Here is a 14,517-nt window from a genome sequence, read left to right as displayed (position 1 = left end):
CCTCTGCCTCTTGTGATTCTTGAATGAAGTATTCGCTATTTCTAGCTGAAATTTATTGCAGAACTCAATTACTCTTTCTCCTTTCTCATTCCTAGTATGAAGTCCCTATCCTCTTGCAATAGTTTCTTTTATTCCTTCCCCTACAACCACATTCCAATCCCTCACGACTATTAGATTTTCGTCTCCCTTTACATACTGACTTATCTGTTTAATACCCTCATATACCTCCTCTATCTCTTCATCTTCAGCTTGCAACATTGGCATGTGTACCTCGGCAATCATTATTGGTGTTGGTTTGTTGTCGATTCTGTTGAGAACAACACTATCTCTGAACTGTTCACAAAAAACACACTCTCTGCCCTACCTTCCTATTCATAATGAACCCTACTCCCATTATACCATTTTCTGCTGCTGTTGATATTACCCGTAACTCATTTGACCAGGAATCATTGTCTTCTTTCCATTTCACTTCACTGACACCACAATATACCTAGATTGAGGTATTGCACCCATGGTCTAAGGGTAGCATCTTTGATAAGTAATCAAAACATCCTTGGTCTTGGGTTCAAACCCTTCACTTGTTAAGTTTTGAATAAAAATCTTCAGCATTGGTGGCAGAAGACTTCTGGCATTAGTCACCCTCATTATGCCAATGGCCTTGTCAAAGAGAATGGGGAAGCAGTAAGAGGTTCAGGGCACTGTCTTTACTTCGGGGTGGGAAACTGCCTGTAAAGGTGGTGGGAAACTACCCCTAAAGGTGGAAGAATCAACACTGAGCAACGGCATGAGAATGCAGAAGGCAGTGAAAACCACTGCATTAAAGGCACATGATGTGTATCCACAGAACATATGGCCTTTAATTGAAAAAGGGTCTTGATGATTTCTCCATTGGCAAAAGATTCCGTGAGGGGACTGTCAAGGGGGAAATGACCATGAGAAAAAGACTCAATAACCAATAAAATGATAACATTCTACAAGTCGGGTGTGGAATGTCTGAAGTTTGAACGTGGTAGGGAAGCTAGAAAACCTGACAAGGGAACTCCAAAGACTCAGTCTCGATATAGTGATTTCTTTACACCTAGAAAAATAGCAAATAATGGAACTATGGTGTTTTGCACCAGAATAGAAGGTGAATATGAGAGAAATTTGGTAGGCTAACCTTTCATAGGTCTGAAAAAAATGTGTAGTAAAAATTCGTTGAATATGGTTTTTTTGTATTATTGTGGTCATTTGAAGTTTTTTATGGATTGAGGCACTGTGTCATGTATATGAGGAGTAGACTTTACAAAGGTTTATACATTGTTTTTGTGCCAATGAGAATGTTAAATTGCTTAAAGTCATTCAGCCTGATTTATAGTCTGAAGAAGGTCTCTCTTGTTTCATTGACATAGGTTTCTGTTGAGAATGGTGTAGACATCAAATAACCCTTGCCTCAGTGTCACTAGTTTCTGTGAAGAGTGGAATAAACTCCCCGACACTATGCCAGTCAAAATAGTCACAAGACTACAGAAGCCCCTTATTCAATGGTTTTTTGGTGCATAATTTGTTTTCCAACTTACAAAACAGTGCTATAAATGAATTTGTTTCATAAGATCTGCTATTGTAGCACCAGCTCTTAGACACTACTCTCTACAGAAAAATATATTGCAAAAATCTTTTGAGTTCATCATAAATGATCCATAGCAGTTTGAAAAAAATAATAATGTCCATAGCTACAACACTAGAAAGAAAAAAAAACATATATTATTCCTTATTAACACATTCCGGTCGTTGCCCGTAGAAACTACGAGCGCGCATTTATTGCCGTAACAGTCGGCGCTCGGAGATTCAGCGAGCGCCGCGTTCTCGATTATTATTTCAGGTTGCGGCGCATTATATCCGTGTAGTGACATCTGGAGTTGAGTGTTTCGGTCTTGTAGTGCATCGGACGACCGCTAGATGGTGTTCCTGCATCCTCTAAGCTCTTTGTCACTCAAAAAAGGCGCCAAAACAAATCCCGCGCATTCACTCCTTGCAGTGTGCTTATGTAGTTGTCTTTATCGCAAACGTTTGTCACAAAATGGGGGACAGTTTGACTGAAGAGGAAATTCTGAGGCTGCTGGAAGAATCTGGATCTGAAATTGACGATGATGGATTTCAAACTGAAAATAGTTCTTCTGAAATAGATGGTAATTATAATGGTCAGTCATTGTGTTTACGAATCACAATTATAATCTCGGCAGTTTCACTGACTTATGTCATTTATTTCGAAGGTCACAACGAGTGGTCCGAAAATGAAAATGAGCCATCAGACGTATTAGAAGAGTGTGAAGCTCCCATTCAAAAAGGCAGAGGCAGAATACAACAACAGCAGTCCCAAAACAACGTTGTTGAATGGGTAAATGACGATGTCCTACAACAATTACCGCTCTTTGAAGGCGTAAGTAATGTCTTGGCACCTTTGAGCGCCGAAAGCACTGAATTTGACTGTTGGAGCGTCTTTATTGACGCAAATGTCATCAAAAATATAAAGACAGAAACAAGCCGCTACGCTGCAGCAACAATTTCCAAATTGCGGATGCAAAATAAAATAACTTCCAGGTCGCTTTGGGCCAATTAGTCTGCTGTGAGGCTACATGAGATGTGTCAGTTTTTTGCTATAATTATTCACATGTGCCTTGTACACAAACCAAATATTACGGACTATTGGAGCAATGACCTAATGCTAGATTCCTCCTTACCTGCAAAAATCATGAAATGAGACAGATTTAGGTCAATTTACTTTATGCTTTACGTAAATAACAACGACAATTATGTACGAAGGGGTCAACCAAACCATGATCCTATACACAAAATCCGACCTTTTTTTGATAACTTTGTACTGAAAAGCAAGAACAGTTTTTCTCCTGGCGAGAATCTCACAGTTGATGAAGGTTTATGTCCATTCAGAGGGAGAATTCGAATTCGAGTATATATCAAGAACAAACCGAGCAGGTATGGTACAAAATTTTTCATTCTAAGTGATTCAGCAACAGGATATGTTTTGAACTGTGAAGTGTACACCGGTGCAGGTGAAAAAGACAACAGTGCAGATTCAGTGGTGCTACGTTTGTGCAACTGTTATCTACGTAAGGGTCATACATTGTACATGGACCGCTTTTATACTTCTGTAAAATTATTTGAAAAGTTGTTTGATGAGGGCACATCTGCTGTTGGCACAGTAATGAGAAACAGAAGAGGCCTACCACAGGAATTCAAACAGAATAAACTAAGAAGAGGTGAAATCGTATTCAAGAGAAAAAATTCCGTGCTAGCACTTCACTGGAAAGATACTAGGGATGTGTTTGCCCTTTCTACCAAACATAGAATGACAAGTAGTGTTACTAGGACAAAATCCAAGGCTGGAATGGTAGAAAAACTGAAGCCTGATCTCATACTTGATTATAATAAAAATAAAACTGGTGTTGATCGTGGAGATCAGCTGGTGATCTACTATTATTTTCAACGACGAACAATGAAATGGTGGAAAAAGGTATTTTTTCATGTATTTATGATGTGCGTGGTCAATTCTTACATTCTGTACAAGAAACTTCGGCCTGTCTCTCACAAACGATCCAGCTTGTTTACTTTTATGGTGAACCTGGGAAAACAAATACTGGAGAAATCCGGCGAAGTTTTCAACGAAAATGAAAAGCAGGGTTCAGCAGCAAACAGGCTAGCAGCAAGGCATTTCCCCACTCACGTCCCATCGACAACAAGCAAGAAATAGGCATCAAGATATTGCATTGTTTGCTCTGAGAAGGGCGCACGGAGTACTGGCAAACGAGTGAGAAGGGAGACGAGATGGTGGTGTGAAGAATGTAATGTAGGATTGTGTCTACCTGATTGTTTCAAGCAATATCACACAAAGGCAAATTTTACTCAATGAAAAGAGTTGTAAAATTTCAATGAAATAATTTTGTACATTTATTTTATAATAAATTCTGATTTCTTGCAATTTCAAACTTTTTTTCTACCTCTGAATCATCTAATTTTCAAAATATAATAATTCTGTAAATATATGATATCTTACAAAAAACTTTAAACAAATGTTTAGATATAGGATGATAACAAACACATCAGTGAGAAGGTTTTGCTTTCCTTCATTACCTTTTGGTCAAGAGCCATGTAAAAAAGGCGCAAAAGTCTACGACTTCTGAGGGATTGAAGTAGTATCTGTGACCCGACTGCAATGTGTTAAAGCTGTCGGTGGCTCATTAAGGGAGCTAAACATGAAGCCATGAGAATATTTGATCATTTGCATACTAACATAAAATATCTGACAGGTAGCAAAACAAAGTTAAAACTAATGTAAAATCATTCGTCCCTGAAATAATTTTTTCCTGGACAGCTCCTTCTAGTCTCTAGATTACGTGTTGTGTAGTAGACATATTTACTTTGCTGTTAAATATATGTTTCGCTTGTAATATGAGTAGTTTGTTAAATTTAATCCACTGTGCTATTTCATAATCTGTAAATGACCAGCAGGGAACCATACATCAAACAAATCATGTGGAACTGAACTATTCCACACCTAGCCAATAGATATTGTTAAAATGAAAAATGGAATGCAATTAAATGTACAGCTGAATAGTGCACATTCTTTGTTGCCATTTCATAACGTTTACCTTACTTCACCAAGAAAATCTCCAGATAAACAAATTTAGCTAATTTTCTGTGTAATTATTGTTGTAGATTGGGAACAAAATTAGATCACCATTGTAATGGCAATTGCAGAAATAGCCCTCTTTCATATTTTTTTCCAAAATTTTGCTGTATTGGCAACACAGGGCAGCTGTGAGCACATTGAGCTTGCTTTGATGACTATGTGGATGTAAAATATATTGGAGAAATTGCTTGTGATCCAGACTCATTTTACTGTATTGGCAACACAGGGCAGCTGTGAGCACACTTGGCTTGCTTTGATGACTATATGGATGTAAAATATATTGGAGAAATTGCTTGTGATGCAGACTCATTAGAAACAAATGAACATTTCCTTTGGGGAGATTAGGTTGGTTGGTTGGTTTGGGGAAGGAGACCAGACAGCGAGGTCATCGGTCTCACCGGATTAGGGAAGGACAGGGAAGGAAGTCGGCCGTGCCCTTTGAAAGGAACCATCCCGGCATTTGCCTGGAGCAATTTAGGGAAATCACGGAAAACCTAAATCAGGATGGCCGGACGCGGGATTGAACCGTCGTCCTCCCGAATGCGAGTCCAGTGTCTAACTGGGGAGATTAGGAATACTGCCTAAGGGAACATATTGATTGTTTTACAAACGGAATTCTTTTGTGGCCTCTTGCAGCCTGGAGTCACACAAATGGTATCGTTACCAGCTTTGACTTCACAGAAAGTCATCATAAGATGATTTGAATGCATTACATAACAATTTATCAAAAATTATGTGACTAAAACTTTGGTTCTAACTTTTGCAGAAGTACAGTACACATCCTTTTTGATGAGATACTGTGTAACCTATTCATATGATCTGATGATCACTTTCTAAGTTGAAACCAGTAATGATACCATTTCTAATCAGAGGTTATTTTCATTGGAGTTGCCCAAGTAGGAACAATTGTGAAGGGTTGATGAACACAGAATGGGAAAATATAGAAATGTATGCAAAGGTAATACCCCATTTTTAAGCACATCTTTTATGAAAACTGAAAGGCAAATAGGAAAAAGTTATGGGAAGATGTACAGATGTGGGAAGGAAACATCACTGAAAGTCATGACTTGGGAGGAAAATATGCAACAAAAACTGATATGTAACAAGTGATGTCTCTGTCTCATTGCACAAGTCAATTTTATTCACACAACTTCTGAAAAATTGACAACTTTTACAGTGATGGAAATTCTGACATGTAAAAAACAGAGGAGAAGTGGCAGGTACTCACCTAAAAATGAGTGGTAATATGTCCTCCCACACCTCTCTCTCTCTCTCTCTCTCTCACTCACTCTCACTCACTCTCACTCTCACTCTCACTTGATCCCTTCATTTTTAACTGGTATGTTCTATCTTCACTTCTGTAAACCAGATTATGTCCCCTATAAAAAATTTGGCAGGATCATTACAGGTAGCAGTACAAAAGTTAACCTTACTCTCTGTATGTCTCCCATTAAGCTGTCACCGTCAGCTGTTGGGCTGTTAGTTGAAAGAAGAGGGTGAGGATTTGAAAATATCGAGTAAACGATCCTTCAAACTACAGTTACTTGTTAATTTGAGCTCTCACAAATGTGGTGTCATAAGTGATTGTAAAGTTTAATTATAGTTTTCTAATTGTATCAGAAAGTTGCATATATTCACTGTGTTAGTAATTTTATTTTTCAGAGACCTATTGTTTCATTTTCAATTGAAAATAAAGCCATACTGAAGGCAAAACAGCAGCGGCTAGAAAGAAGTCGCACAAACAACCATCCAGGCAGAAATCCTCCAAAGACTGACTGGAAGTCTAACCATGTAAATATGGAGGCAGTTCAGCAACATGAATCAAAAAAGCAGAAGAGGAAGCGAAAAAATGTGGAAATGAGAGCTAAAAAGAAGTTGAAGAAAGAAAGTAATGCGGCTCATAATAATGAAACAGAGACTAATGAGTATGTTGGTATTATTTCAAAACCAGGGAATGTGAAACTTCCTACAAAATTTGCTCTTAAAAAGCAAGCAACTCTTCATGTGAAGCATGTGAAACAAAGTAAAAAGAAAGAAAAACTGAAACAAAGAAGATTAAAGCAGCATATTTCTCAAGAACCAATAAAACAGCCAAAGGTATGTACATAATGCAGTCTTAGAAATATTGTTTAAAAGAAAACATGCAATTTGAGAATATGAACAAGGATAGCTAGAGCTCTTTTCCAAAGTTTCAGCAAAAACTAAAATAATGGCCACATGACCTAGAATAAATTTAATCATCTTTTATTCTGTAAATGCAATAAGAGTTCTTACAAAGGGACAATGTATAGGAAATTATTGAAAAAGTTGTTTTTGTAGGCATTCAAAACAGAAAACATAAAATCTTTTACTTTCAACCTATTGTTGCCCTTTTTTGTCACGTTGGTTACCTTACAGTTTGTTATTTATGATAATCCTTCTCACAACAGTCTCATTTATCTGAGTTTTATTTCCTTAAGTTACTGAGAAAATCTAAGAAATTGCAATACTTTAATTATTTACATGTAGAAGGCAAATTTAAATGTAACAGCACTTCAGTCTCGATGTTCATAATATTTTACGATTTGGTAAATAATGTAATTTATTTATCCACAGACATTTTGTTTTGAGAAACAATGTAATTGTTCAGGCTTTTGTACAAAACCTCCATTTCTTTATGCTGATTTTCTTGAAAGATACAACAGAGTTATTACAAATTTGTAACAATCCTCCTCCGTGTGTCACCATTCTGAATTATCTTCTGTATATTTATTTCATTGTTCTGTTTCAGCAAAAACAGAACAGCCGAAGAAAACATAAGGAAGAAGACAAAACATTAAATAAATTAATAAATGCGTACAAGTCTAAACTGAATTCAGCTTCCGACTTCAAGAAGTGGTATGAATGAAATGTAAAGATGTGTTTTGTATTTATTTATGTTTATGTAGATATCATATGAAACTTTAATTTTGTACAGTATTTTGTATTTTAATGCAGTTTCTGCATTATTTGTAAATAAATGTTTCAGTTTTTTATAACTTTTTATTATCAGAATATCCAACAAAAAATATACATATCTTTAATACTGCCTTCAAAAGTTTAATATGCAAGACAAAAAAACTTTCACAAAAGTGACAACACTTGATAATGCCATGAGCTTTGATGCTAAAGGCTTTGATACTAAAAATGATGATATGCCATATTTTCCAAGCAAGCAAGAAAGAAAATGAAGAAGACATAATAATATATTGCCACGTGATACAGTAAAGGATAAGGTATTCAGAGTTCATTTTCAAAAGAAGTATAGGAGGACCTTAATGTAGGTTACTTCTTACAGAGAAGAAAACAGCAACCAGCCACTGTTAATACTGCTATTTATTTTGGTAAATAGCGCCATTACCGGTTTCGAACTGGCAAGTTCATCATCAGACAGCTGTTCACATGATTTTCAAGATACACTTTACATTATCGTCTGTTTTTGATTTTTATTATTCCACTGTGGCGAAGTATTTTTGTTGTGTTGTTGCCGTCGAAAATTCCGCACGATTTTGTTGCGAAGTTGCAGGATTGTATTTTTCACATATTCCTAAATATATCCAGCACTTATGTAACTTGTACAGCACCATATTGTGCAAAGCACCACACAATAGGAGGACCTGTTGGAGAAACAATTTAAACAGTGATTTTCAAGCTTCCATGTGTGGAGGCAAGTTAATATTGTAGTATTTCATGTACAATATTTTGACAACTTCTCTAGTTGGCTGTGTATTATTTCACATCAGAGAGAAAGTAAATTGACAGGATGACACATCAGAACGATTCTATAAAGTCTCTGTCAAACTTCTTGTCAGTTAACTGCAAGAGACTTTTAAATAGATGTGCTGTATTTGTCTGAGTGTAAGATGACTCTGAGTATAAGACAATTGCTTTTATTTAAGAGAATCCTTGGGAAACGTTTATTTCTTAACATGTTCTGACTAATCGAAATCACAAACTTTTATTGATGCAAGGTATTTGCCTAAACAATTAACATTACACCTATTCTACACTCATACCATTTATTGATTGTGTACATTTTGATAATATAATAAGGAATAAAATAAATAGAAACTGTTTACATTTTTATCTTCAGTGCCTTTTTTGTTTACTTAGCCTGCACTGTTTTTAAACATCATCATCATCTTTAAAGGATGGCTGTGAAACTTATAACTCCATTGTCACAAATATTTGGCTGTTTCTTTCGAGTATGTTGCTGTGTCTGAGGTTTTGGTTCCGATAGCACCAGAGAACACAGCTCTTTCTTTTGTTTGTTTGTTTGTTTGTTTTTAAACATAGTGGATTTCACTTCTATACTGACATGAGACTCAGTGTCTCTTTCTCCCAGATAAATATGCCCTCCGCCTGCTCCTCTCTCATTGCCTGGGTAGAGCCAGTAGCTGTCACACCCCCTATTGTTCCCAACATTCCTCATGGTGAGACTTGATAATGTTTCTATACAAAACATGGAAGTATCTCACTGGCCCAATCTAGACTTTTAGCATATTCTGCAAAATGTGTGCTATTGTTGGATATTTGTACAATTTTAAAGCAATTTCAATTTAAGTGCAAATTGATTCAGGCAGACTGCAGTTTAAATGTGGTAGATGTTCATAAAAAGCCAAAGTACCCAGTACACATTGACATGGTTAGCAACATGACATAATGTCTGCCCACTCACTACACCCCTCCACGCACACAACGTAATTCACAACCAAGCTAGTGTCACTGTGCATAATGTTGTGCTTGAGCAACACTGAAACGTGGATGGCAATATCTTCCAGGGTTCAGGTCATATGTAACAACAGCAACTAATACCTACATAAAAAGATCACAATCATGGTTGAGTCCAGTTGTCGAACTTTCACCCATCCCGTGACATATATGCTACTATCACAATGGGTCTTTTTGCTGTAATTTTTTTATTGCGATAACAGTTGCTGCCAGTTTAATGCAGCTTATTTCATTTTTTGAGTATTTAATTCTGGATTAGTTTTCTTTCTCATTTCATCTGAAAGGCATCATCTTGTTCTAAAGTTGATTAGAAGATGGTAATGTTGCATGAACAGCAACCAACTTCCTCATTCGCAATCCTTGTGGCAAAACATTATGGTTTCTCATAAACAAATAAAATGTTGACTTGGGTTCAGAATCAAGCAACAGTTTTTGAAGGAGAAGATTTTTGCCTTTGAATGTTTCCTTTACCTAAAGCAGCACTAATCTATGTATACGGTATCCAAATCTGGATGAGAAGTTTTATTGCAAACCTGTGAGGATACAACAAAAGTTTGTAAGTTGATGGAATTTAATGTATTTCCTCCAGTCTTGGAGTTTTCAAGCAGAGATTTAGATTATTTGTAATCCTTAGTTCATAGTTTCTCTCAAATCCCATGCACTAGCACCGCAAGTTAAATGCCCTGTGGTTGTTCGAGCAAGGTCATTACTGTATCGAGTACTTCAGCTGATCAGGTATTATATTGTGGTTGCTTATTTACAGCACTTCATCAATAACTGTAAGAACCCATGTAAATTAAATTTGTTTTGTTCCTTTAATAAATATATAAAAATAAACAAAAACACACAGGCACACACATTTTTATATCTGTACTCACACACACTGATTCCATTTGTCATTTCACGATGGTGGTGAGATATGGTTATTTCTGTTGGAGAACTCATTAAAACAGTGTTACTTTATTCCAAAGCATTTGTTACAGTGATACAAAGGAAATCTCCAGCCTTCTTTTCAGGGTCAGGATGCTCCACTATAGAAAATCATTCTTTGCCTGTACCAAATATTTGAGAGAGCACACTTAAACCTCTGGAGTTCCATTGGTTACAGTGCTACAAAGAGAAGGTAAATTTATTCTACAGCTTTGACAGAAATATCTTCTAAGAGGAATACTGTATAATAATTGTTTCTTGTAATAGGGGTAATGCAGGAGTAGGTTTAATAATGAATAAAAAAATAGGAGTGCGGGTTAGCTACTACAAACAGCATAGTGAACGCATTATTGTGGCCAAGATAGACACAAAGCCCATGCCTACTACAGTAGTACAAGTTTATATGCCAACTAGCTCTGCAGATGATGAAGAAATTGATGAAATGTATGACGAGATAAAAGAAATTATTCAGGTAGTGAAGGGAGACGAAAATTACGTCATGGGTGACTGGAATTCGTCAGTAGGAAAAGGGAGAGAAGGAAACATAGTAGGTGAATATGGATTGGGGGGAAGAAATGAAAGAGGAAGCCGCCTTGTAGAATTCTGCACAGAGCATAACTTAATCATAGCTAACACTTGGTTCAAGAATCATGAAAGAAGGTTGTATACCTTGCAGAATCCTGGAGATACTAAAAGGTATCAGATAGATTACATAATGGTAAGACAGAGATTTAGGAACCAGGTTTTAAATTGTAAGACATTTCCAGGGGCAGATGTGGATTCTGACCACAATCTATTGGTTATGAACTGCAGATTGAAACTGAAGAAACTGCAAAAAGGCGGGAATTTAAGGAGATGGGATCTGGATAAATTGAAAGAACCAGAGGTTGTAGAGAGTTTCAGGGAGAGCATAAGGGAACAATTGACAGGGATGGGGGAAAGAAATACAGTAGAAGAAGAATGGGTAGCTCTGAGGGATGAAGTAGTGAAGGCAGCAGAGGGTCAAGTAGGTAAAAAGACGAGGGCTAATAGAAATCCTTGGGTAACAGAAGAAATATTGAATTTAATTGATGAAAGGAGAAAATATAAAAATGCAGTAAATGAAGCAGGCAAAAAGGAATACAAACGTCTCAAAAATGAGATCGACAGGAAGTGCAAAATGGCTAAGCAGGGATGGCTAGAGGACAAATGTAAGGATGTAGAGGCTTGTCTCACTAGGGGTAAGATAGATACTGCCTACAGGAAAATTAAAGAGACCTTTGGAGAAAAGGGAACCACTTGTATGAATATCAAGAGCTTTGATGGCAACCCAGTTCTAAGCAAAGAAGGGAAGGCAGAAAGGTGGAAGGAGTATATAGAGGGTCTATACAAGGGCGATGTACTTGAGGACAATATTATGGAAATGGAAGAGGATGTAGATGAAGATGAAATGGGAGATATGATACTGCGTGAAGAGTTTGACAGAGCACTGAAAGACCTGAGTCGAAACAAGGCCCCGGGAGTAGACAACATTCCATTAGAACTACTGATGGCCTTGGGAGAGCCAGTCATGACAAAAATCTACCATCTGGTGAGCAAGATGTATGAGACAGGCGAAATACCCACAGACTTCAAGAAGAATATAATAATTCCAATCCCAAAGAAAGCAGGTGTTGACAGATGTGAAAATTACCGAACTATCAGTTTAATAAGTCGCAGCTGCAAAATACTAACGCGAATTCTTTACAGACGAATGGAAAAACTGGTAGAAGCGGACCTCGGGGAAGATCAGTTTGGATTCCGTAGAAATGTTGGAACACGTGAGGCAGTACTAACCTTACGACTTATCTTAGAAGAAAGATTAAGAAAAGGCAAACCTACGTTTCTAGCATTTGTAGACTTACAGAAAGCTTTTGACAACGTTAACTGGAATACTCTCTTTCAAATTCTGAAGGTGGCAGGGGTAAAATACAGGGAGCGAAAGGCTATTTACAATTTGTACAGAAACCAGATGGCAGTTATAAGAGTCGAGGGGCATGAAAGGGAAGCAGTGGTTGGGAAAGGAGTGAGGCAGGGTTGTAGCCTCTCCCCGATGTTATTCAATCTGTATATTGAGCAAGCAGTAAAGGAAACAAAAGAAAAATTCGGAGTAGGTATTAAAATTCATGGAGAAGAAGTAGAAACTTTGAGGTTCGCCGATGACATTGTAATTCTGTCAGAGACAGCAAAGGACTTGGAAGAGCAGTTGAACGGAATGGACAGTGTCTTGAAAGGAGGATATAAGATGAACATCAACAAAAGCAAAACGAGGATAATGGAATGTAGTCAAATTAAATCGGGTGATGTTGAGGGGATTAGATTAGGAAATGAGACACTTAAAGTAGTAAAGGAGTTTTGCTATTTAGGGAGTAAAATAACTGATGATGGTCGAAGTAGAGAAGATATAAAATGTAGACTGGCAATGGCAAGGAAAGCATTTCTGAAGAAGTGGAATTTGTTAACATCGAGTATAGATTTAAGTGTCGGAAAGTCGTTTCTGAAAGTATTTGTATGGAGTGTAGCCATGTATGGAAGTGAAACGTGGACGATAAATAGTTTACACAAGAAGTGTTTAGAAGCTTTCGAAATGTGGTGCTACGGAAGAATGCTGAAGATAAGGTGGGTAGATCACGTAACTAATGAGGAGGTATTGAATAGGATTGGGGAGAAGAGAAGTTTGTGGCACAACTTGACTAGAAGAAGGGATCGGTTGGTAGGACATGTTCTGAGGCATCAAGGGATCACAAATTTAGCATTGGAGGGCAGCGTGGAGGGTAAAAATCATAGAGGAAGACCAAGAGATCAGTACACTAAACAGATTCAGAAGGATGTATGTTGCAGTAGGTACTGGGAGATGAAGAAGCTTGCACAGGATAGAGTAGCATGGAGAGCTGCAAGTTCAAAAAATGTCCGACAGATGGCACTTCATATGATCAGAATAGCAATAATTAGCAAACAAAGTAAGACAAAGCAAAGATGATGTTCTTTACAGGAAATATTCAATATGCCCACCATCATTCCTCAACAATAGCTGTAGTCAAGGAATAATGTTGTGAACAGCACTGTAAAGCATGTACAGAGTTATGGTGAGGCATTGGCGTCAGATGTCGTCTTTCAGCATCCCTAGAGATGTCAGTCGATCACGATACACTTGCGACTTCAGGTAACCACAAAGCCAATAACCGCATGGACTGAGGTCTGGGGACCTGGGAGGCCAAGCATGACGAAACTGGTGGCTGAGCACATGATCATCATCAAACGACACACGCAAGAGATCTTTCACGCATCTAGCAATATGGGGTGGAGCACCATCCTGCGTAAACAGCATACGTTCCAGCAGGTGTTTATCAGCCAGGCTGGGGATGATGCGATTCTGTAACATATCGGCGTACCTCTCACCCATCACGGTAGCAGTTACAAAACCAGAATCACACATTTCCTCGAAGAAAAAAAGGCCCGATAATGGTAGATGTGGTAAATCCAACCCATACCGTGACTTTCTCGTTGTGCAATGGAGTTTCCAAGACAGTTCTAGGATTTTCGGTAGCCCAAATTCTGCAGTTGTGGGCATTGACAGACCCTCGGAGTGTGAAATGAGCTTCGTCGGTCCACAACACGTTACTCAACCAATCGTCATCTTCCGCCATCTTTTGAAACGCCCACACCGCAAATGCCCTCCGCTTCACTAAATCCCCAGGTAACAGTTCATGATGCCGATGGATTTTGTATGGATAGCATCGGAGGGTATGCCTCAGTGCCAACCAAACAGTAGTGTATGGAATGCTGGTGCGACGTGCGACTGCACAAGTGCTGACTTCCCCGTGCATAGACGAACCCGCTACAGTGTCCATTTCTTCCTGAACTGTCTCAGCAGCATAACGCCTTGTGCTCGGTCGGCCACAACGGGGTATATCGTCTAAAGAACTCGTGGCTTCGAACTTTGAAATCATTCTCACCACAGCTGCATTTTTCGACAGCCCTTTAGCTGTTTGAATCCCCTTCCTCTGGCGATAGGATCGTAATGCTGAACTAGCACATTTCCCATTTTTATGATACAGCTTCACTAAAAGCGCCTTTTCAAGTAACGTCAACATGCTGTGCGACTGCTGGTACATCTGATTCTCTCTCTCATT

At 38.0% G+C, this 14,517-nt stretch overlaps 1 protein-coding gene across 1 annotated transcript in view; it reads left to right on the top strand.

Annotated features, from left to right (window-relative positions):
* The window catches only part of LOC126412452 (RNA-binding protein 28), a 119,393-nt gene extending 111,689 nt beyond the window's left edge, over positions 1–7,704 (top strand). Inside the window, exons 13-14 of the mRNA XM_050082060.1 lie at positions 6,350–6,784; positions 7,458–7,704. Of these exons, the coding sequence (XP_049938017.1) occupies positions 6,350–6,784; positions 7,458–7,574 (552 nt within the window). The 3' untranslated portion in view covers positions 7,575–7,704. The remainder of the gene's footprint in view (positions 1–6,349; positions 6,785–7,457) is intronic.
* Positions 7,705–14,517: the final 6,813 nt, after the last annotated feature.

The sequence above is a fragment of the Schistocerca serialis genome, chromosome 7 (assembly GCF_023864345.2).
Source record: "Schistocerca serialis cubense isolate TAMUIC-IGC-003099 chromosome 7, iqSchSeri2.2, whole genome shotgun sequence".
NCBI lineage: Eukaryota > Metazoa > Arthropoda > Insecta > Orthoptera > Acrididae > Schistocerca > Schistocerca serialis.
This window is presented reverse-complemented; position numbering and strand designations above follow the sequence as displayed.